Below are 25,397 nucleotides of genomic sequence, written 5' to 3'. Positions count from 1 at the left end.
CATTTTTTTCCCTCTCTCTCTGATTTATGAATACTTTAATATAATCTCAAACCATAATCTTTTAGACATTCAGTTACATGTTTCACAATCTATACATTTTGATACAGATTACATATGAATTGTAGTGGTGATGCTCAACCAGAGAACAATGAATACTGACATTAATCTTTACAGAAATGTACCATTTCTTCTTTTTTATGAGCCCCCTTGATCCGTTTTTATTTCTTCCACGTTGGCAATAGAGTGAAATACTCTGTAAAATAACCACTGCTGATTTCACTGGAGAGGAGACACTGCAGTAGTGACGAAGCTTGGCTGCTGTGAGATGGCACAGTGTTTTATTGGAGGTTTAACCACCAACACCTAGAAAACGTAAGACGAAATATATGTATACAACTGATAGCAGTATTTCTTGTAATCAGTATTACACATCCCCTAAATTTAGTCAGTAGAACAAAAGTTTAAAATTAAGAAAAAAATTAAATATAAAAAGAAAATCAATGCTTTATCCAGACAGTGGAAGTAAACAATAACTACTGGAAAAAGGAAAGTGTTAATGTATCTAATCACAAAGATAAACATTTGAAACCAGAAAACTGATTCAGCCAAATCAAGCCTACAGCCTAACATTTAAACAAAGATTGTGCTACTGTTGTATCAGGACTGTAGCCTTTGTTTGTTTTTTTTTAATGGGAGGAGATATGAGCAATAACTTTCACCAGTTTTCTTACACAATGGAAGCATTATATTCTGAGGCTTTCATTTGAAAGGTGAACGCAACGGAGAAAAACGATGAACCACGACGAATACGACAGACGCAGACTAGCTGCTGTGAGCTGATGTCCGAACTCTCGTGAAATTGGGAGAACAAAAAGTGTGCAGTGTAAAACACACACAAATCCCTGAAATCCAACCTGGAGACTCCTCCAGAGTAATTCTCCACTTGCACAACTTTAGTCGAACAGTTCATATATTCTCAGTAACTTTCTCGACGAGAGATTTCACATAGAGGACTAGTTTTAGACTATGTTTTTAATCTATCTTAATATACAATATGAACATTCCACACACACCCATGTGGATTTAAGCTTCTTGATTATTAATTAAATAAACTATATCAATAAACTTTGTCTTTGAAGGATGATGCCTTTTGGTAAGTAAGGATTTAGGGTTATTAAAAAAAGGAAAAACAAAACTAAGCTAAACTAAAAACACCAGTGCCTCATCTCATTTGTCTTGCCTTGAGAGTGAGAGAGAACGAATCTACTTTACTCACAAGTGCACAACAGTAAAATAAAAACGTACAAGGAAGAAATAAAAAAGCGTGCATCTGTTTAAAAGGTTAAAAAATAATAATTCAATCACTATGGATCCAATCAGTCACCGTTTTCAGAGTGTAAACAAAACTGATTTGGAGAGCAAACATTTTTTTGTTTCAAAGTGCATTCACTCATCCGTCAGCTGAAACACTTGATCCAGGCAAAGCTTGGCTTAGTGTGATGAGCACATGAGGAAGAGGAAGAGGAGGAGGAGGTGGTGGTGGAAGTCCAAGAGAAAGGGTTCACAGGGGCATCAGCAACACTACTCATGTACCCAGAGCTCCAGGCAGCGCTACCTACTCCACAGAGCACAAGACCAAGCTAGAGCGAGGACGAAAGCGATAAACAAATATTCCCTGTCTGTGTTTGGTCACATCTAAAGCTCTGTCTGGCAAATGTTCGTCATATTCACATCAATTTAGCTATTGTAATTTGTCCTGAGTGAGCGCCTGCTCCCGTACAAGATTTGCCCATTTGCACTGCTCAGCCTGCTGTCATGAGCTTAATGATCAACACAATGTGCGGTCCTCTTCCCTACACACACACTCCTTCAGTCTCAAACACAGCATTCTGCCCTGATCAGGCTACTGCCAATAAATACATTCAATCAGTTTTCAGTCTCCCACTTTGTTCAGAATGATTTAAACAAACTGTCTATCAGTAATACATGGCCACTGCACTAAAATCTACTCTCACAGTCAGCACATGGAAGTCCTGTGCCTGTTTTTGGTGTTAGTTTGATGTTGGGTCCTGGGCTTGTCTTTTAGTGAGCCAGTAAAAAAAAAAATAGCTAAAAATTTTCACCACACAACATAAAGTGCTCCTGTTTGGCATCTTTTAAAGAAGGCACCACACACCACTGTCTACTGAATATGGCATTAAAACTTTAGCTATATACAGGTACGCACAGCCACTTTCCAACCTTTTTCTAGCATGGCCTTTCAGACTCAACCTCACATACTGCTGATCAATTCACTCCCCTGCAGCGGAGTACAGTATACATTGTGCATGTTCGGGTGGGAAATGTTTTCTATAAAACTAAGTATCAGATTGTGGTCTTTCCCCCAGTTCTATCATACACTAATACACTAACCTGAAGAACCTATCAAAAAAAGGGGATATTTTAACTCCATTTTCACTTTTGCAGTAACCAAATTACAGAACATTGCTTGTACTGGATTCAAATGTAAAAGATGAAAAATTTATACAGTAGAAAATGTCAAAATATTTCCCAGGCCTCAACACATCTCAGTAATCAGAAAGGGACATATTTTCTTTCTCCCTAGGTCTACATAAAGCATTCTAGCCCCTGCATATACACACACTGTCTACTGATTACAACCGTGAATTAAAAGGCACTCACTTAGCTCAAACTGTGACAACATACCTGAAGTCTTTGGCTATATATGTTGCTAGATGACATGGCATGGCAAAGCATTAAAAAACAAACCAGATTAACAAGTAAATCTAGTAGTAAAACGCAAAGGACATGATGTGTAATGTTTCCTTCACTTTTCTGAGGTGCTCGATAACTTCTAACCTTCATTTTAAACTCAAGAAATTGTGGGGAAGGTTCCTTTGGCGTGCCTGAGGGAAAGGAAATGGGAGAATCTGAATACTTTCTAAAACATGAACGGTGACAACAATGCTGGCAAACAGTCCTGTTGGCATTGTATCTCAGACTCCACACAACTTACATTCTAATCTGGATTTAAAAAAATACTATTGTGCCATTTTTGACAATAAAAGTCTCAACACATTAAACCTCAAAATACCAAACCAGTAAAATCAATCGCTACTAAACGTACACTACTGACTACATTTCTTCTTCTCTCCCCTATATTACATTACACAATTATGTGGCAATTACAAATAACATTTTAGTTAAGACAAACTATAATTTAACTTTCTTTTTGAAGAGGAACATTCACCTGATTCACCTGGGGGCATAACAGCAGGCTGGAAATGTGGCAGAATGGGAACCTATGCATGTCTAAGTTGGGGTCATTTTGGCATTTTTGTCTAGGATTATTAGTACACTTCTGTGTAGCTGTCTGTTCAACGTCCCATTGCTCTTTAAACCCATCAGTATGGAGTTCAACAAATGGCCAGAAATGTTTAAAATGTTCTCTGTATACATCATACATAATGTACATGCATTTCTAAATAGTTATAGTGGGGATCGCAAAGACAGTTAAAAGGATTCACAGAAATCAACAGAGCATCATGTAAATTGCAGTGATAGACAAATTCTAGCTCTGCATGTGGGCCAATTAACTGTCATGCACAGACAGAATAGCTATTGACCTGAGCAATGCTTATCTATACCTCACATGCCGCATGTGTGAGAAAACCAAACAGACAAAACAGGGATAGGGACAAGCAGGTTAGAGTGCTATTCTGCTGATTCTAGGCGCCCATCGGCAGTCCCTTAACCTGTTTTTTTTTTTTTAATCGTGTGTGTGTTTATGTGTGTGTGGGCCTGGCACTGGTACTCTGGGGTCTATGTGTAGGATAGGTGGGAGCCGTTGGATATCTGAGAGGTGATGCTGGTGCTCCTGCTCATGTTCTGCTCACTGTGCCCCCCTGATGTGGTCCTCCTGAGGGCCTGTGGGCTGTTTCTCATGGCCATACTCCCGCTGCTCTTTGGCACGGCCCCCAGGAGGCCCCCTGCTGCATGGCTCCACTGAGGAGGTGCTGCTCCTGAGACAGAGCCTCCCCAGACCTGCTGACCAGGCGCTCCTCCCTGATGTGCGTGGTACTGATGGCCAGAGCCTGAGCAACAGCTCCACTGGGAACTCTGGGGAGTGGCCGAGTGGGCCCAGCTGGCTGGTGCTCCAGGAAAGCTGTTGCTCAGCGACTCTGGGGAAATGTTGGCCAGCACCATGTTGCTAAAGCCGAGGCGCATGCTCTCCGAGTCGAAGGCCTCGATCTCTCGTGCTTGACGCTCCAGCAGGCTGCGGATACGCTCAGAGCGATCGTTCTGCAGAGACTGCATCTCGTCTTCGATCTGTGGGCCACAAGAGGACATTGCTGTCACCAGTAACACACAGCAGTTAGCATTAAACAATGTTTTATAACTTTGTATATATATACAGTTCCCCCCAAGGGCTTCAGATATATACTGACGAATATCTGGGTTTGAGATCAAAAGACAAGGATGATACAACAGATCAAAATGTCAGCTTTCATTTCATTTCATTTCCTAGTACCTACACCTAGATATATTAAACAGTGAAAAATGTGAGTTCAAATAAAAGACGTCATGTTCTGTCTTCAAGAAACATGAAGCAGCCCAAGCAGAGATGTGTGAGATTTGATGAGGTGAAAAAACTGCTAGTTTGTGGTTTGTGGAGCATGTGGTTTAGCCAGTGCCCTCTACCCATCTTTCATTTGCCCACTGCGGTAACCTAGCCTGAATACCTGCGTGCAAATGTGTGTGTGCGCGAGTGTGTATAAAGTTCTGTCACTAGCATTCTGGTATCTATGTTTAGGACTAAAGGATCAGTCGATGCAAAAATTATGTAATTATTTGATCATTAAAAAAAAATGAGGAATCACAAAATATGTTCACTAAGACAAAAGCAGACTGTATTTTCCTTTGTCTATTAACGAGCCATATGTTTATGTGTATTTGTGGAATACCCCCGACCTTCTGCTCCAGCAGTGCCCTGCGCAAAGATACTCTCTGCTCCAGCTCCTTCCTCTCTCGGTCCTGCTGTGACTCCGTCTGCATCTTAATCTTACTTTGATACGCATTCAGTAGCTCCAGCTCTTGCTGCAGCTGAATCCGCAACCCCTGACACTCAGACTCCTGTGCCTCATCCAGCCGTAACTGTGACAGACAAACAAAATGTACCATTTAAATAAAATAATAACAAAAATCAACTTTTGCCCAGAACTCCAGTGATGACTGGTATGTGTATCACTCACAGCCTGTGTGGAGAGCATGTCATTGATTGAATGGTCATACTGCTCAGCTAGGATGGCCAGCTTGCGTGTCTGCTCCTCCTTCAGCCTCTTTAGCATGGTCTTGTGTTCTGACTTGGGTGTGCTCTCCAGTAGTTGGTTCTTCAAGGCTTTGTATTGCCGTGTCTGGATTTTACATGCTTCTTGAAACTGCTTCTTGATCTGAACCTCTTTGACCTGATGAAAAAACAGTGAGTGTACACTAACATTAGGACTGCAGCAGTATGTCTGACAAATCAATAATACTGACTCTGAAAATGTAAACAGATCAGCTTTTTGATGTCATTTATTCAACCAATAGCAGATCTCACAGGTATCTGTTCCTGGGCAAGATGTAATACCAAAGTGAAGACACTGGGGGCAGCAGCGCTAAACCTACTGTACCAGACCATGCTGCTGAGGCGGTTTTAAAACAAAAAGGCAATGTGGTTTCACTCATTTAGTTTTACTTTATTAAGGTGTACACGTACACACACACACACACACACACACACACACACACACACACACACACACACACACACACACACACAGAGTCATGGCTTGGCTGTTGCCAGGCAAGGTCTTCAGTATGTAGTATTTACACAGCATATGAACTACACTGAGTGACAGAGGCACTCATTACCTGCAGTTCAGAACTGTACCTACCCTGTAAATATCTCACATAATAGCCATTATGTTTCACATAATAGCTGGTATGTTACCTTCAGACTCTTGGGCTGCTGCCGGACCTCCATGACGTGCTTGCGTCGAAGCTCTCTCTCTCTGCGTTTGTTGTACTCAATCTGGTTGGTGAGCTCAGTCTGATGCTGTAAGCGAATGAGCTCGGCCCGTGTCTTTTGGATGGTGCTCAGGTGCCTGAACTCCAGCTCCTGCATGGACTCATGGTGTCGAAGTAGCATGGCATGCTCCAGGTCCTTCTGTGTTTGACGCTTGTTTAACTCCTTCAATACAGAGAAAAGTGAAAACCATCAGTCTCTCTGTTGCGAGTTATCAAAGTTTCTGGTTAGAGAAGGCTTTTGCTGAGGAAAACAGCCGAACAAGGGATGAGAAATAAGGACCCTTCTTGTTTTTCAGGCTGGAACTATCTATTAAAACAGTGATTCAAAAGATGCTCACCTCTCTTGCCAGGTCCTGCTCCACATTGTGCCGAACCACAAGAATACGCCGTTTGAACCTGCGGCACTCTAGCTCCAGGTACTGACGCTGCCTGCGTTGAAGGTTTGCCTCCTCTTCTGCCTGGAAGTGCTGCAAGTTTTCCTTCTGCTTTGACAGCCACTCTTGCTTTTCTTTCTTTGGTGTGGACTGATTCTCATTTAGTTCCTGATCAAGGGATATGTGGAAGGGATGTTAGTGTGTGATGTGTACAAACCCACATCTACATAAATTGTATAAGCATGAATTACAGCTATTTTATATCTACTTAATATTAAATACATAATACAGAATTACATAAGGATATAAGGAAGAAAATAAAATTACCTGATATGGTGAGGAAACAAAAGATATTTATACAAAATCGACACTGATGTTTGAGAAATACTGGCTCATCTTACCTTACTTTTTTCTTATAATTACACAGACTTACTTTTTATGTCTAACCCACCATTTTCTCCCTAGTTTTATCATATTCAATTCCCCAATTTTCACCCACTAGTCAGCTCTCCCCATTATAAAACAGCTACCACACTGAGTCTAAAAGGCAAACAGGTTTCCTCAGGGATGTATGAAGCCAGCCAACCAGTTTTCAAACTGCTGCTAATACGGAGTCACAGAGCAGAGTAACACACTCAGATTGGCCCTCTTACACATGCATAAGCTCACATGCACCCACGATCAGATCGATCAGCTAGTGTGAGTGTGAATGTTACAGGGTAAAGGGAATACACCACGACCCGTATTCCTCCCTTGGCTCCCTGACAAGGGTGGCTGATATAGAGGCTCATTTTAAAGCATTTAAAAAAAAAATTACATATCACTGCAAGCTCATGTGATGTGAGATTCATGATGGATATTATGATTAAGTAAAACAGACTCTGCTTTAATATTGCACTGCATTGCATAATATAACATTATACAGAATAAGCAAGAAATAGTCTCCAGTGGCTGATTTTACCTTCACACTATCAGATCAGTAAATGCTCCAGTAAATGGAGACTCAGCTGACAGGTTAAAAGTGACCATTATTAAATTAAGAAAGATATTTGTGTGAATTAAATAGATTAAATGTTCCAGGATAGTCAAGAGCAGTGTTTTAACCTCTTTAAGTTGCTCCTTCCGCATCTTGTACTCGCGTTTCTGGGACTCCAGGAAGCTGTTGAGCTCTTTCTTCTGCTGGCTCTGGATGTGCTGCTGGAACTTCTTCTCATCATTGGCAAAGTTCTTGGCCTGAAGGGGGGAAAAAGTTCTTTTAACAACTGTAAACAAATGGATACAAATGCCTGCAAACAAGATAATGATTAGTGCTGTCAATTACATCTTTCTCCAAGGCTGCCTGGTGCTTCTTGACAAGTTTGTCCATTTCGGCAGCAAAGCTGTTCCTCTGGCTCTCCAGCTCTTTGTCTAATTTCAGCCTGTGCTCATCTAGGTCTGCCCTGAGCTTGTTCTCCAGAGCCACCAGCTGCTTCTGGTGCTGCCGCCGCATTCGCTTGTACCCAGATATCTGCTCCCGTAGCTCTGAGTTCTGCTCGTGCTCCTGGATTTGACGCGTCACCTGCAGAACAAGCACAAACATTACTGAGCACGCATGTACTCACAACCTTAACTTCAAGTAAAAATTATCATTAGTGTAAATGCACTTTAGGCCCAAAAAGTAAATACTAAACATGATTCATAACAAGGGATGGCATAGTGAAATGGTGTCACACCAGTGAGGCTGTGCGGATGGTAGCAAAATGCTCTCTGTTGCGGTAATGACGGCGAGGAGTCTGTGCAGGAGGAGACTGCTCTTCAGGTGGCTCACTGGGAACCTCTGGGGTTTCTTCAGGTTGACTCTCCTCCTCTTCCTGCGAAGAGACAACCAAATGACACAATGGTCAATCAAGGCAAACTCAGTTTTTCTCATAGGTATTGCAATAGTCAGACAAAATTGTTGCTTATTCTATGACAAACTGCTTCTGGACTGAAGTGCTCATATTTTAAGTATGTGCACAATATCAAACATTCCACATTTGCCTCACACTAAAAAGGGTAAACTGTGTCAAAAGTGTGTAATATAACACAGTGCACTATTTTTTTTTCTGTTTTTTTAAGCTTACAGCTAGCTAAAAGTCCATAATACTACCCTTAATTTTATTAAATGAAACATTTAACCACTTTTAGAATTACATGATGGACATGTCATATTGTTAACCATTTTAAATTGTGCTATGACTTTTGTAGCCTTTTAACATCCAGAGTAACATACTCAAGGTAATGTACAGCCCTCAGGGCTCTGGTGATTCAAATCATCATGTTAGTGCACTGACCGGTTTAAGGTGTATGACTGAGCTGTTGGACATGACTGTGTGGTCTCCCTCCAGCAGGTCCAGCTCACTCTTATTGTCCTCAGCAGCATCAGTCAAGCTGTTGACAGAGCTGCTTTGAGAGCTGGCACTGATGGACATGCTGGGGATGGACTGGCTGCTACCCACACTGTTGACAGTGCCTGTATGCTCTGGCTCCTACAGTATAAAAAAAAAACACCTTCACTGAAGCAATCTGTGATATCTCAGTAAACTAGTACATTATGCACAAAATGTGGCTTAGGGATCATGGCTCTCAATCAATCAGAAACCAGAAAGCAACATTGAAAAGAAATTAATACATAAATAAAATAAAAATTATTCAATAATACAAATTATTCTTTTTAAATAACTGTGAAAAAGAAACAAGCTCTAACTGAGAGAGCTAACCTCCTCCTCGTCCTGGGCTTCTGCCACCGGCCCATTTTGTGGATCAGGGAAGATTATTTTCTTCATCCTGCGGTACTGCAGGTTGTCCAGCTCCCTCACAGCATCTTTGGTGCGCTGGATCAGGTCCACCAGTACAGACTCGGCTCGCTCACGCAACACAAAGGCATGCTGCAGCAGAGCAAGAGGGACCACAAAGAGAACAAATTAACAAGTGTGAAATAAAGACAGTAAATATAATACATTCATAGTTGACTATGTTTACACTCAAATATTTGACAATTTGAATGACTAGGATTGAATGGAAAATTCATTGTTGTGTTGTGATTAAACAATATGCTCTAAACTCAGCACTCTACTGAAGATCATCAGTTCCATCTATGTTATTTGTAATCTGAGTAGTAGGTTATATGTAATCTGAGTAATGGCATTTAGTGACAATATTTCCATAACAGCATGAAGCTTGTGAGCTCTATCAGAGCAAAACAGGTGGCTCATGTTTGTTGAGCTTGTTAAGAGTTTATAAATGACTTTCTTTGTGTTTTAAACAAATAATAAATTATATCAGTCACAGCAAAACACATCTCAAAGTCTTAAAATTGCATCCTTTCATCATATGACTTGAAAATGTCAGTTCCACCATACTCCTTTTTCTCGTTATTTATACATTTTGTTATTTATCAGGTCCTAAATAACAACTGTACGGTCCACACCGACTTCTATAAACAAATAAATAACCTCAGGTGCCAAAAAAATAACCCAAAAAAATCCCTCACAATGAATTTCAATATTTAGTCTTTTTTTTTTTTTTAGGACACCCGAGGTTGGAAAAGCTGACAAGGACAACACTATTATTTAGGCCCTGATAAAAAACTGAAGCGTTTTTCTGCTGATGTACCAAAAGTAACATTTGTTGATGTACCTGCAAAAGCTCTTCAGAAGTGGGCCTGTCTTGGGGCAGTTTCTGAAGGCAGGAGTCCACAAAGTTTCTAAAGAAATCAGTCCTGAGGACAGAGCAGAGAGGCTGATTTTTTACACAGCTCACACCACTTTAGCAGAGCTACAGAGCTAAAGGCCTAATTAAATAATGCATGGAGAGGTGCACAGACACTCAGTTTGAACCACAAAAAAAATCAATATGCACTGCACTCACCATTCACTTGACTGCAAGACTGGGCTCTCGTTCTGTGCTATATGGTATAAGGCACTCATTGCATTCATGTTGAAAAGTGGAGGTTTTCTCTCCGCTGCAAAGCAATAAAACAGAGTAATTTTAAACATTGCATAATCAACATACTCTTCAATTTAAAAAACAGAGCCTATGAACTGTATGGACTAGAAATGGACCATAACTTCCAGAGTATGTTTTATGGTAGAAGGTAAACTTACCTAATTCAATACAAGTTATACCCAAGGACCAGACATCCACCTTGCCATCATACTGACCCTCGTCCATAGCCAAGATCACCTCTGGGGCCATCCTAAGCCAGAGAAACATGATTCATGATTATTTTGAAATTTGCAAGATCAGCTCGGTTAATATTCGGACAGGATACGATTTCCAGACATATTTCTATTAAGTAATGTTGCTGGATGAGGTCTAAATATAATGATTGCTTTGCATGGGATAAGTCATTTCTGTACACATAAGCAAGTGTAACCAGAAACATGCGTTTTTCATGCCCTGGGTCTAAGACAAAATGACAAATTTTTTATTGTAGCAGCCCACCCGTTTTGAGTTCAGACAGTGTTGCACTGAAATGAATACAGAGTTTGGCATGTGTGACTGGCAAAAGATAGGAAACGCAGAGCAAACAGCAATCACCAATATGGAGTTCCCACAAATGAGTTAGCAGGAGAAGCAATGGAGGCAGAGCCAAAGTCAGCCAGTTTCACTTGGCCAGGTTCAGTGAGCAGGATATTCCCAGCCTTGATGTCTCTGTTTGGACAAAACAAATGTATTTTAGTTCATAACAGACTTTAAACAGCCTAACAAGAGGAAACAGCATGAGAACAGACAGGATGATTTATACTATTTATGAATAAAAATACCAAGCACTTGCTGATGCAGACAGCTAAACTATCCTACAGTAGTGCATTTGGGACACTACCAGAAACAACTGGATCTTCAGAAGGCTTCAGTCTTACACATCTTACATTATATATATATATATATATATATATATATATATATACACACACCATATACAGTTAAAGGAGGGTGATCAAAGAAAATGAAAGGACCCTTGCCCAAAAGACTTGTTTGTCAGCCATATGCAGAACGCTAACATCACAATGCAAAATAAAAAAACAAAACCCAATTAAGAAAGTCCCTCCCACCTGTGGATCATGTTATGGGAGTGTAGGTATGCCAGCCCTTGCAGAGCACCATGGGTAATTGCTGCTATCTCCACTTCCTGTAAGGGCTTTTTGTGTACTGCAAGATATCAAATGAAGACGTTTGTGAGTGGCTTTAAGAAGATGAAAACTATTAGCACATGTGAACATTCATTCTCTATATCTCAGCAGTGATAGAGCATTACACAAGCATAAAAATAGCGCTTACCCTCTAGGATATCTGAGGCAGAACCCAGACAATACTCCATTACGAGCTAGACACACAGAGGAAACAAAGCATTAATATCAAACATTTCACAGATTCACTGTAAGAGATTAGACTTGGAAGCTTATAATGTATTACATTATTCATAAGGGCTAGTAAATGCATAAGGACATTAAGCGTAGTATACATAAATTTAATTCTCTCAGGCATTTCAGTATGGTGTAGGAGAACACTGACCCATGCTGTGTGCTCTCTCAGGTAACAGCCTTTATACTCAATGCTGTTTGGGTGCTTTATATTCTGGAGAAATTTCACCTCCTTGATTATGTCTTGCCATTTCTAAGAGAGAGGGCAAAAAAAAAGAAAATAAATGAATGGATAACATTTTCACCACAAGGCAAGAGCAAAAAAAGCTTATGTTCATTGCAAGACACTGGCTGATGCCAACATTTTTTGTCTGCATTTCAATAACAATAATAAAAAATATTTACCAGAGTGTTTATAGACTATTCATAAAATCACTGATGCTTACTTGTGAAAATTGACTAGAACATATTCTTTTTTTTCCCCTGTTTATTCACAGATTATCCAAGCTAATGGGCTCATCTGCATTAGCCTATGGGTTAGTTTTCTGTAACCATTTGTTCTTTTGCAAAAGCCATTAATTAACATTATTTCTCATGAACACAGGTTGGATATATCTTTAGCTATTTAGCATTTTGTAACATGAATTTAATAGCAGCAGTAGCTTTAAAGGTACAAGTAAATGACCGCAAGTTACAGATACCTTCTATCTTTGTGATTGACAATTTATACCAATTTTGCCTATGAATGGTAAAGGAAAAATACTACTAACAGCAACAGATCTTATAAAGGACAAACAGTTCTGAATTAAATCTAAGCAGCAAATATGAATCTCCTATACTGTACAGCTTTAAAAAAAAAATGGCTAATGAACAGTACAGAGCAGGAGTGTCACTGTATAAATGGCAGTCAGCGCACAGAGAATCAGTATATGATATGATCCAGGCCTCAGTGTGAATCATGATTAATCATAAAATGTATAAAGAAAGTCAAATACCAACCTCGTTGGTTTGCTTTCCACTGTAGGACATTTTCTTGATAGCCACCACCTCTGAGGTGCGCACATCTCGTGCCTGTGAGTGAAGCACAAATTGTAGTGAGAAAGGAAGTGAAGCCAACCGTGTTGACTGAAACAAAGCTGAAAACATTGTAATGATTTTTCTTTTTGGATTGTACGGTTGATGCTTACAAAGTAAACCGCGCCAAAGCTGCCATGGCCGATCTCTCTGAGATCAGTGAAGAGTTTTTCAGGATCCTCCTTGAAGAAGAGCTCAGAGATCTCGGGGTCCTTCAGGCTCCCCGCTCGAACAGCGTTGGGCATGCTGGGTAGGGGCGGGGCCTGGGCCGCAGCCACCAGGAATTATCTGGGTCTGCGACGCAACAGCCCCCAGATATGGCTCATCTGCAGGACAATGGCCTCATACAGATACACACCTAAAACACACAAAAATACAGAAATATAAGGGATCTGCATACCTTTTATCTTTATGGATTTCTCCCCCTTAAACCATTAGGGCACACTGGTTAGCTTTCAGCCAAGGAGCAGGGTTGAAATAAAATAGAAGCTCATACAAATTCTACAAGCACAAAATTTGTTCATTATTGTTCCATCATATTGTTACAGTCTTGAGTCTTGCACAGAATCGATTTAACTACAACATTCCAGCGAGTTTACAGCAGCACCAGTGTCTTTGTTTTCCGCCCTCAATGCTGTGTTTAAATGTGAGGTGATTGTGCACTGTCTGCCTCAAAATGAACGGTTATTGCATCAGCTTTGGCCAACATTCCCAATATTTGCCATCTTTTGCTAACAAATTTGGTAACAACAAATGCACGATGTATGTGATGATCTAATGGGTAACCTTTTACAGACATTTAAGCCACAGGCATTATGAATGCTGCCGCAGCTATCATGAGTGCTCTTTTTCACCTGTTGAATGAAAAGCCATGCACAGATGTTCACATCATTCATCCATTAAGTAGAGAGAGAGAGAGAGAGAGAGAGAGAGAAAGTGAGAGTGAGAGAGAGAGAGAGAGAGAGAGAGAGAGAGAGAGAGAAAGCAGAGAGAGAAAGAGCCATCTGCTGTGTGAAAAGCTTTTAATACATGTAGACTTTTGTTTATGAAATAAATAATACTTAAGTCTGAGCACACAGTAAATAATATTAAGCTATAGGTCAAAATCTGGGCTCACAAGTGTGACCCTAAGTCCATAAAAGGAACAAAATCAAGCACACTGAGAATCCTGACCATTATGGCATCTCCACTAATACTAGTACTGGATCCTGTTTAAGCCTCATTCCTTGTTAATAACTAGCAGCGAATGTCTGAACACTTTTCTATAGATGTTTCCGTATTTTAAAATAGCCAACCTATCTACATTCTTCAACACAGGCAGTATTTATAGACACACACCAGCCCTCATCATACTTAGCAAGTGTGTGTACAAAATTAGGAATAAAAGAATGATTGCAGAGATACATGGAAGGAATAGGATTGAAAAGATGAGTAATGTGTAAACACTTATTACTGACTCATATAAACCTATTCTGATATTTCATATACAGGTTATAATCTTTAGTGTTTATTTAATTGAGATAAAGGCATATGCATTAATATTCCATTTTTAGTAAAAACATTTTGAGCCCAATAGAACAAAAGACTTAATTTAGTCTTAAAGCAATATTTTTTACTGGCAATATTGCTGCTACACGACTCAGTAGTTTACAGCCCATCGTTGTATCTCTCACACAGCACTGTTCTGTTGTCGACTGCACTGTGAAGCTATTGTATAGTATATTCACTCTGTGCTGTATTGTTGAGTGTACTTATTGTCTGGTCTCTCGCACTCATCTCACGTTGTGCATTTGCACTTTATGTATACTGCACCACAGTCCTGGAGAAACACCATTTTTCACCTCTATAGAAGAAGCAAAAAAAAAAACCCATGTGACTTGTCTTGACTTTTGTTCCTTCAGAAAAACGATACCAGCATTTTCAAAACACAGAGCAGTGCGGTCAAATAGGAGTGGTATGCTGTGCAACAAAGATAGCGACAAATGCTGAGCTGACTGTGCAGAACAATGTGTTCCTCTGCTGTGTGAGAGAGAGGAAATATGCAGCAGACACTCAGACACTCACTGCACTGTCATTCCCCACCAGACCCTGAGCACTCAAGCCCTTTCTCTCAAGCCTCTGTGGAGCGCACTACAACTGCTGAAGTGCATGAATCATCTCAGCAACTGCATTCATATCACTCAAAAGCACTGCAACTACCATTTCATTACCAAGAGCATACATCACCATCAACCCAGACTACTCTGCTGTTGTCTCACTGTACCAATATACCATATTGGCCGTCTGAAATAGAAAAACAGTAATTCTACTGCAAACCACCTAAATGTTTATTTATAAAAAATATAAATGTTGGGCTCAAAAATTGAGCAAGAAAAGTGTTTGCCCTATTTGCTGTAGATTGAGAGTTTGAATGCTGATGTTACAGCCATCTGTGTTCGCTCTCAAGGAGGGAGGAGTAGGACACGGAGAAATGATTGGAAAGGGTTACATACTTCAGTTCATCAAAGAGCTTATGGACGCAAGAAAATGAAGTCAAATTTCTAACATAACCCCGTGTCATAAAAGCACACACAGAAACACACATTTGGAGTATCTGAGGTTAATACCAATGCACATGACTGTGTGTCTGTCTCTCTCTCTCTCTCACACACAGGCATTAAATGTCTCATTTACATATTGTGGCCTACTATAATACTAGTATTACAAATGCCAATGTCAACGGAATGATAAATAAATGATGTGCAACCCTAAACTGGTCCTGGAAAAAAAAATGTCTGCTAATTCTCAGCTGAAACTAATAAGGCAACACCCACCTGTCCTCTGAAGTCCCACCACATTAAGCTGGACAGTGCAGTCATGACAGATTTTGCTCTAGCCCTACTGAACACACACCCCAGTTTCCAAGGCAACCACATCCACGAGCCAGTGGGCAAAGAGCCACCAAACTCTGCTCGGTGCCAGGCTCTCTGACACAGCATGTGTTAGTTCTGTGCATGCTGAGTGACCGTCTGATACGCACAAACAGAGAGACAGGAGAAGAGACAGATAAAAATTGATCAACCTTTGCAGTGTGTAAAGCATTCCCAGCATACCAAGCCTTTAGTCAGGTATTTCTCGTGATGATCTGATACTAGAGATGGCACTGATCCTGATATTCAACAGAAAATGCAGGATCAGATATCAGTGGTGGAAAAAAAATTGTTATGTAACAAAACATCCCTGAATATGTGACATGTATTCAGGGATGTTTTATTTCAAATTCATTCAACATTCTTCATTCAAGCTTTCAAAAGCTTTCGTTTACTTCGTCTACTTCTACACACATGAACTGTATTTTTGAAAGATTTTATTTGAATAAAAGAAAAGAAGAAGAAGTGATAAAGCGTTCTTTCAAAGCAGTGCATCTGATGCCTCACCAGGATTAAGAACATGTGAAGGATCTTTAAAACACACAGTAAAAAGTTAACTGTAACTTCTGCTTTGATTGCGGCAGGCGTCTTGCACAAGTCCTTGAAGAATAATCCAAATTGTGACTAGTTCTGCTGGGATTTCCAACTTCTAATGTAGTGTTAACTTTCGTAATTACATTTCAGACAGGCAGCACTAAAGTCGACATTTCTGTGCTTGATTACTTCAGACTTGTGTATAAAGAATACAACAGAAATGCAGCAGTCTGACATCACATCAGAACTGAGGCAACTTTTCCCCTGAAGAATGAATTTGACATGACTTGTTTTTAAATCGACATAGTGACATGTTTCATGCTGCGTTTTCTTTGAGGTTCTGACAGGTGAACATAAGAGGTTATGTTTTGTTCAACTTCAGCAGCCTACAGAGCGACTCAGATTCCTTGGAGACCTGATATAATGAAAGGCAATGACGCAAGTCATTTCCCTTAGGAAACATAGCTGTTGTGCTAAAAATCAATCAGCTAATAAGCACTGTGATAAAGATTTGAGCCGTACTCTGAGTGATGTGAGGTCATATGAACCATATACACTCACCAGCCATTTTACTCAAGCATCTGTCCCACTAAGCACTCGTGTGGCAGCAGTGCAATGCATAAAATCCTGCAGGTAAAGGTCAATAGCTAACGTTACTGTGTCTTTGACCATGGCATGAGATGGGCTGATTTAAGTATTTACAAAATTGTTAAAGATTAGAAAACCAGGTGAATACCCAGGTGTATAGGAGTTCCTAATACAATGGAAGATGACAGTATATTCACATCATCTGTTTAATTTAATGTCATCTTTATAAATACAATAAAATAGAGATGCCTGGGTTGGGAAATTGATTTTACACAATCATTCAAGGAGTGATCGGGTTAAACATGCTTTACTGTAGCATCAGAGCATCTGCTAGGCTGCTGAAACTGATCGTTATTAGCTTGGCTTGTTGACTGGGGGAAGACTTCGATGCTAATGAAAAGCTTGACAACAGAAATTGCTGAGATGAAAACCTCTGGTGTACACTTGTGTAAACTGCAGACTAAACCAGAAGTCCAATAAAAAAAAACACGACAGAACAAGTCGAATGATTATAATGCAAGTATTCCTGTTCCCAATGCAACACATTTACTTCTGTTTTAAGCAACATTTTAATGTGTGTTGACGGATGCTAATGGATTTTTTAAATGCTCTGTATCAATTTTGTACTCTTCTTTATAAATGTGTCCAGCATTTAAAACACATTTTTGAACAATTTAAGGCTGAGAGTAAACTAATGATGATCACAACAGTAACACAAGGAACCAGAATTCACAAATATGCTACTCGATCAATGCCTCATGTCAAATGAAATGACCTGTGTGCTAATGACAGCTGGCCAACCTCAGATGTCCCCACCTGCCATGTCCTGCTGAAACCATTTGATGTATCCACCTACATTTTTGGCAAGAGCTTGTGCAGATTCATTTTTAATAGAGGCAGTGATAGTTTAGTGGTAGCTCATTCTTCAAAGCGATCATCGGGGTAGAAGTACTGTTGATATTTCAGTAAATTGTGAATATCTGATTTTCGGTTATAATTGGTTAAGTTCTGTAAATTATATCTACTAACCAACATGGCTGTTGATGAACAGAATTGTTCCAGCACTTTTTAAGAGAATGGAAAAAACATCCCGTCCCAGCAGTATGCATCATCAATTTTCCAAACCCATGCTTGCGATGAAGCGTCAGTGTACCTTCGAGAGTGTCTCTTTGCGCAATGGAACAGCTTAAGTTATGTTCACACAATCGCTGCATGATACCTGTAGGCATTCCTACTAGCAGTTTCCATATCAATGAGTGGCGCAACTAGCATTCCACTTGCCTCTAAAATGAAACATCCTCAAAAGTGAGCATTTGTATAAGATTCACTAGTGTGTTTACACACCGATCAGGCATAACATTATGAGCACTGAGAGGTGAAGTGAATAAGACTGATGATCTCCTCATCATGGCCCGTGTGATCCAATCCAGACGAGCTACTGTTGCTCAAATTGCTGAAGAAGTTAATGCTGGTTCTGATAGAAAGGTGTCAGAATACACAGTGCATGATGCTGAAGAGTGGGCTGGGTTGGCAGCAAATGGGGGACAAACAATATTAGGCAGGTGGTCATAATGTTATGCCTGGTGTGTGCATCATATCTTATGAGATGAAGGTGAAGCAGTATGTGTTTGTTTTTTTTTTTTTGCTACTGCTGTAGATAGATGGCCACAATGGCAAAGTGCACAACTGTCTGTGAAACTATTTAAATTGGAATGGCTAACATAGTAATAATTAAAATTAAAAGCTAATATTCCGGGTATTAAATCCTTTCATCAAAACTTATAATCAACAATAATAGACATGTTTTTTCCATGCATCTTTTTTTTTGTGTCTCTGTATGCAGACACACATGCACATCATTGTGCCTAGTCACTCAGCATTTGCCTAAAGTAAAACCTCTCAACTTTGTCACGTTGCTGGACATGGCCACGTCTAGTTGAAAACAGTCACTGTGACTAGTCGGTGATATAAAGCCAATCAGAATCATGTTTACCAACAAACTATGGGAAAAGCTCATCCTCCACATCAGCCAAATTCTTACTGGGATAAATACAGATTCTTGGCTACTTTTATTGACTAGAGCTTGGATTTTACAAGATTTAGACTTTTTGATTCTGCAGATGTGTGAGCCAAATAAGGATTCTACATCCCACTAAACTTGTTGCTTGCTTTCATTTGACTGCTATGCCATTAGGAGCCGGTCAACCTGTGTAGGAATCAACTGATTCTAAAATAGTGTCTTGTTTGTTGCTTTTGCTTGGCTCTGTATCACCCCCCGCCCAGCCGAGTGCTGCTCAGATGATCAGCTGCACAGACACAATGCTGAGAGCCGAGAAATGATCTGATGCGTTGGTCACAAGACCGGCCTGCGCTCCTGTCTCCCACCAACTCACCAGCTGCCTCACACCCTGGCACTGAGCTCCACTCTCTTAATGCCAGCACACACACACCACAGTAAAATCACACTGTACAGCCAATCACGTGGCTCACTGACCTATACACTGCCCACAATAACCCAACACAACAGAGAAACACTAATATAATCTAATATCTATGTGTGCGCTGTTAATCATTTCTGTCAAGAAGACACTCATTCATATAGTCAAGATGATTCTATAATAGACAAGGAATGTAATTTAGCAAGAGCTGACAGGACACTTACTGTGTTGATATGTTACATGGCTTCGCATTAGCGCATTCTACTCACGTCAAAGGGGAATGGTTAATGCAGACTGTAGAGGCAAGATGCTGAATAAGGCTATGGCATGCCATCCAACACACTTGCATGGAATGCAGCAGGACAAGACAACAAAGCAGGAGGACAGGAATTCCTTGTGCATGCGTTTCTGTCTCACACTTCAGCTATTTCCTCATCACACATGCTAGACACTTAATCAGCACCTCTAGAGCACGTAACATCCAAATCATCTAAAGTATTTCAACTACTCTGCTGAAACCACCACTTAAAGAAAAATACACTCACAAGAGAAAGCTGCTTTTAACATCCTTTTAAAAATGGTGACCTGGACGCAAATCATGTCTGTCCTCAATGGTGTTCGAGTTGTTGAGGTTGTGCCCAGAGATGATTACAGAGTATTTATGAATGTCCTGACTGTAACCTTGTGAGTCACATGGCAAAAAGCTGCTCCACCTTTGTTGATCATTTCATTTGCAAATAGTTTTAGGGTTGATTTATAAGCCACCTTAGTGAATAAACGTGAGACATTTTGAAAGTAAGAGGCTTTTAAGTAAGAGGCGTTGAAAGGAACGGTGTCTCAGTTTGTGTCTTTAATAGGTAAAAATTTAATTATAATTAAACAATACATTTTAACCCCAATTAATAAACTACTAGCAACAAATAATTTGTAATAATGGCAAATAGGAAAAAGACCCAAGACATGGGGCTAAACAAGGCTGTACACAGTGCCTCAAATGAATCAGCCTGACTGCATTCTTTCTTGTGCAGCATTAACTGTAATATTAAAATAATATTACATTTAGTATAAATTTATATTTAGTGAATTTGATTATCTAAAATAAATAGCAACCAGTGGCTTTGTGCATTTGTAAACTGACAGCTTTTTGGGTCTGGCACTGCGAATAAAAAGGCTGAAAAAGAATAAATATCATACTGTGATCCTAGTGAGAGGATTTTAAAAAGTTCATGAATCTGCAGTGAATAACAATCATTGCAAAAATTCTGAACGATTTCTTGTCACTCTAGGAAACTATCAGTTCTGCCAGTGTTCTTCTCAAGTACAAACTAGCATAATATGACTAACAAGTCAGAATTGATGAGCTAAAGTTAGAGACAAATGTTCTGTAAGCACTTAAAGACATCAGTGCAAACCAGAAAGCAAAAACAATCTGCATGTTGGTGTGGAGAGACTGCAGGGAGCTCCAAGTGATGCTGGGAAGAAAGACAGAGGCTTAGATTTAAGTGGCAGCAATGAGATCAGGAAAAAGAGAGAAAGAGGACAGTGTCTCCCATAAACAGATGCACCATTCAGTCGGTTAGACACACCCTCGGTTTGCATGTGTCTGTGAAACAAACCCATAAACAAATCCGGCAGGCCGCTAAAGCACATGCTTATGAGATTATAATTACTGCACTCTTTACAATCAATGTGATTGGAATCACGTCGACTCACTTGCTTGACACGCCGTGGTGAAGGTTTGGTGTCTTTCTATAAACCCAGGCCACAAACCAAAGAGATGTTGCAAAACCCGACGACAAACAACACTTATTTACCCAAAACGGGTTCTAATCTAAAATCTAGATTCCAAAGAAATGGAATCAGACTTCCTGTTTGGTGGTGGGGGGGTGGGGGGAACGGAAGGGTAGCACTCTGTACATTTCTTCCAAGGAAGAAAACATACACTGAGGCACGAGGTTCACCAAGCTCATCTCTCCAGGTTCACGCCACTTTATTTAATCCGACAGCAAGGCCGAGGTTTTATCAGCTGTTTAAAAGCCAGTGTAAGCAAGCACGTGTCCTGCTGCACGGAAACACTGACCAGCTGAGAAGTGCAGGAGATTATAATAAGAGGACTGTGTGAGATCATGGTGAATGCCTTCTTTTAGAGTCAGCTCGAGGTGGAAACCACACCTTGGTGCACTGGTCATTTTGCATTGAGTAAAGCAGAAAGAGCAACTGTTATAGAGAGAGAATAAACTAGTTCAGGGTTACTGGCTGCCTGTTTTGGTTTTTCAGTTTGAACACAGTCTCAAAACACAAACTAATCAATAAACCGATCACGGGTTCAAATACATGCATTAGACCGAGGTACTCGAGGGCAGAGTTTCTGGAGAGCCCCATGAGTGAGCGGTTAAAGTGGTGGAACTCATTAGATTTACTTGTGGGCTTTTACTATTTATTAACCTATTTGACTAGTCACTTGAGTTTAATCCTAACCTCATTGACCCCTAAATCAAGTACTGTGGAAATAGTATCAACTTGGACCTAACGTTTCATTGAGTGGTTAAGCTCAGGAATAGAAATCTCCCAATAAATAAAGAAAATATTACTGCACACATCTGAATAATGTTCATGAGATAAATCTGTACTGAGAGGATCAGTAGCTACAACACGTTTCTGAAGCCCTAGGGATGATTTATATGGTGTTTTATGTTATCACACGGCACATGCTGCAGCAAAGACGTCTTGTCTCAACAAATCACATACCAGAAATAAACATATATTAGAGGAATGAATATATATATATATATATATATATATATATATATATATATATATATATATATATATATATATACACATACATAAAGCCTTACATAAACGAAAGGTTTCTACACAACCCTTGCAAAGCTTGCGTTTTATGTTTACAAATACACCGCCACGAGCTTAGCTTGTGAGCTTAAATACGGTTAAGCTTGGAGGCTGAGATTGGGACACTTCTCATACCAAGCTTAAATATAAAAAATGTTACAGCTATGTTCGCGTTATATTCAATATACTGTTATACTACTCGCATTCATACATTTTTTACGCTGACAGATGTAACTAATATTAACATACAGGCGTAAAGTGAGGGTAGTTTCTGTCAATAACATTAGCTAAGCCCCTTAGCTAGTTTTAGTTAGCAGGCTAGCACATCGCCACTTACCGTTCCGACAGCCAGGCTGGGGTGGCTAAGTCAGCTAGCGTAGCTTCTTCTAAGGTTCAACTCGAGAAATAGTCCACAAAGTATTTCTTACTCGGACACGACAGATGTTTACTCAACTCACTGTCAGTGGTTAGAGCTTTCTGAATAACTCTGGATTGATTTCCAAACTGCGCTGCCGTCGATAACTTATGGAAGTGCATTAAACAGAGAGATAGTCCAGGATAGTGAAACTCCAGCCCGGGCTAACGGTGGCCCAGCCACTCGCCTCTTCCCTGAGCAGTCCTAAAGATGGCGTCCGGCAGCTCCAGTTGCTTCTGACAAGTTTGACGCGCATATGAAACGCGCCAACATGCAGCACAGATCACCGAAAAGACGACCACACCCTAACAGGCCGAAAAGCTAAAGGCAGGGCGATTTGGAAATCGCTATAGCGCGCACAGAGACGCGTTCACAGTGAGCATGTTGTGGTGCTTTTCTTCCCTCTCTGCGCCTGCTTGTTCCTGGAAGGCCGGCCGGTCCCGCCCTAACGCTGCGGGAAACACCCACTCAGCCCTGGGACTCACTCACTCTCTCTCTCTCTCTCTCTACACACACACACACACACACACACACACACACACACACACTCTCTCTCTCTCTCTCTCTCTCTACATACACACACACACACTCTCTCTTTCTCTCTAGCACACACACTCTCACTCTCTCTCTCTCTCTCTCTCTACACACACACACACTCTCTCTCTCTACACACACACACACACACACTCTCTCTCTCTCTCCACTCTCTCTCCACACACTGCCTGCATGACTAAAAAAAACCTGTTCATTATTCAGTAATGCTGACTGTGCTCAATAACATAATACAAAATAAATCAAATAAATAACTAAAGCCCATCTGTAGTTTCCGGTGTAAACACTAGCAGTCACTCTACTGAAAACAAGTTGTTCATTCATCTTTTCTTATTTAATAGCGCGATAATTTACAATAAATCATTCAGGACCAGTATTCAAATGTTTTTTTTTTTTTAATACTTTTTTTCTTCTTCTCCAAATATCTAAACACAAACGGTCCATAAAACTCAAAGGTCCATTACTGAACACAATATATACACAAATCCATAAAATCTATACAGAAATATATGCAAATCTTATATCAAAAGATATTTGAAATACTTCAGAATGGGCACAGACCAAATGTTTTATTGGAGTATTAGCGGTCTAAACAATGCAAGTTAAAAGGATTAAAAACTATGAACAAATATTTTAGTTGTTCAATTTGATTGGCAGTGTTTTCAAAATTGCACTAATATAAAGATCAGTGTAAATATCTAAAGGTTATAAGCACAAGTCTACAAAGGAAACAAGTGAAAATTTCTGACGAACCTTTCCATGGAAAGCCATAGCACAATGTGGCTTTGCATTATAAGGTATAAGCTATACATCACCAGGAGGTTAGAAGTAAACAGCATCACGGTGTCCTCGGCTTGCCAAACATCCAATTGGTAAACAGAACACCGAGCGGAAGCTGTGGATTGGCCCCCGAGCAGCCGGCTGTCTCAGCCAATGGCAGCGCAGGATTCCTGCTCCCTGTATCCAGGCGAACAGCGGGCTTGAAGCACTGCAGTCTGTGTTTTGTGAATGGCATTCAAAGAGCCACACTCCATCTTTTTGTTTTCATTGTAGAGCCTCTGTGGTGTTATGTGACAGAGCCATTTAGGAAAGCAGGTTTGACCTCGTTTACCTATAACAATCCAGTCCATAGCAAATGGCTCCAGTGGAAAGGACAATATTATATATCACTTGCTATGGATGCAGAGTGGTAGAGCTATGGTGCTCTCAGAAATCCCAGTCTACATTTGACTTAGATATGATAAAACATCACTGAAAAAACATTTTCTAGATCCACACTAGAGCCACCAAGATCCTTGTTGCACGTTTTTTCCCCTCGGCGCTATGTGTCCTGTACTGTCTTGTGTTATTTTTTTGTATTTTCTGTTTCTCCTGTCTTGCACTGTTTGCACACGATGCACTTTATGTAGCTAGGACAAACTTTCTGTCCCTAGCTCTGTGTGTTGTTGTTTCTGTCCTGTAGATATATGTTGTATGTTGTCTATGTGGCACCGGGGTCCTGGAGAAACATTGTCTCATTTCACTACATACAGCTATGTGTGGTTGAAATGATAATAAAAGCTTCTTGACAAGATTTAAGATTCAAAGCCTTCACTGTCATGTGCACAGTGAGGAAAACAAGTTTCCCTGTACAGTGAAATTCTTTCTTTGCTGTCCACAGTGAATGCCAAGACAAGTACAAAACCCATGTAACAAATAAAATAAACACACACACATAAATACACAAACAAACCTAATAAAAAAAAAAAAATACTATGCCACAGAATTAGAGATATAGACTATGTAAATATAGAAATATAGACTATGTATATATGTGTGTGCAAGTGTACAATATTGGCTTATGTTGCAATATTCACTTATGTGCAAAACAATAGTACAGTAACACGTGCAAATTGAATGCAACTGTAGATAACAATAATAGCAGCAGCAGTAAACATTAACAATGTGCAACTGAGATGCAACTACTTGATAATAATAGCCGCGGTAACATTAACAACATATAAATATTTAAATCATAGTAATATAAACAACCCTTTTAGGACAGCAAGTCTCACCTCTTTTACCCATTACTGGTCGGTTTATGGTGTATATCTCCTTGTGGTATATATTATATGATATTTTAAACAGAGTTCAATAGCAATGTACCGTGAATGCGTGGTGAATTCATTTTAAACATACACTTTCTAAACAACGCACTGAAGCGCTCA

At 40.0% G+C, this 25,397-nt stretch overlaps 1 protein-coding gene across 1 annotated transcript; it reads right to left on the bottom strand.

Moving 5' to 3' along the window:
• Positions 1–675: 675 nt before the first annotated feature.
• On the bottom strand, positions 676–23,069 carry taok1a (TAO kinase 1a). Its single transcript, XM_058413264.1, has 20 exons — positions 22,561–23,069; positions 13,015–13,259; positions 12,827–12,898; positions 11,979–12,080; positions 11,745–11,790; positions 11,519–11,615; positions 11,004–11,117; positions 10,568–10,659; positions 10,332–10,425; positions 10,101–10,182; positions 9,182–9,349; positions 8,756–8,950; positions 8,156–8,293; positions 7,765–8,001; positions 7,548–7,676; positions 6,408–6,611; positions 5,993–6,232; positions 5,253–5,465; positions 4,972–5,154; positions 676–4,329 (listed from the first exon to the last, which is right to left on the bottom strand). Exons 2-20 carry the CDS (start codon positions 13,144–13,146, stop codon positions 3,823–3,825), a joined length of 3,045 nt encoding a protein of 1,014 aa, XP_058269247.1. The 5' UTR covers positions 13,147–13,259; positions 22,561–23,069; the 3' UTR covers positions 676–3,822.
• Positions 23,070–25,397: the final 2,328 nt, after the last annotated feature.

This window comes from Hemibagrus wyckioides, linkage group LG17 (genome assembly GCF_019097595.1).
Source record: "Hemibagrus wyckioides isolate EC202008001 linkage group LG17, SWU_Hwy_1.0, whole genome shotgun sequence".
NCBI lineage: Eukaryota > Metazoa > Chordata > Actinopteri > Siluriformes > Bagridae > Hemibagrus > Hemibagrus wyckioides.
Note: the sequence above shows the minus strand (reverse complement) of the source record. Positions and strands in the feature narration are given on the sequence as shown.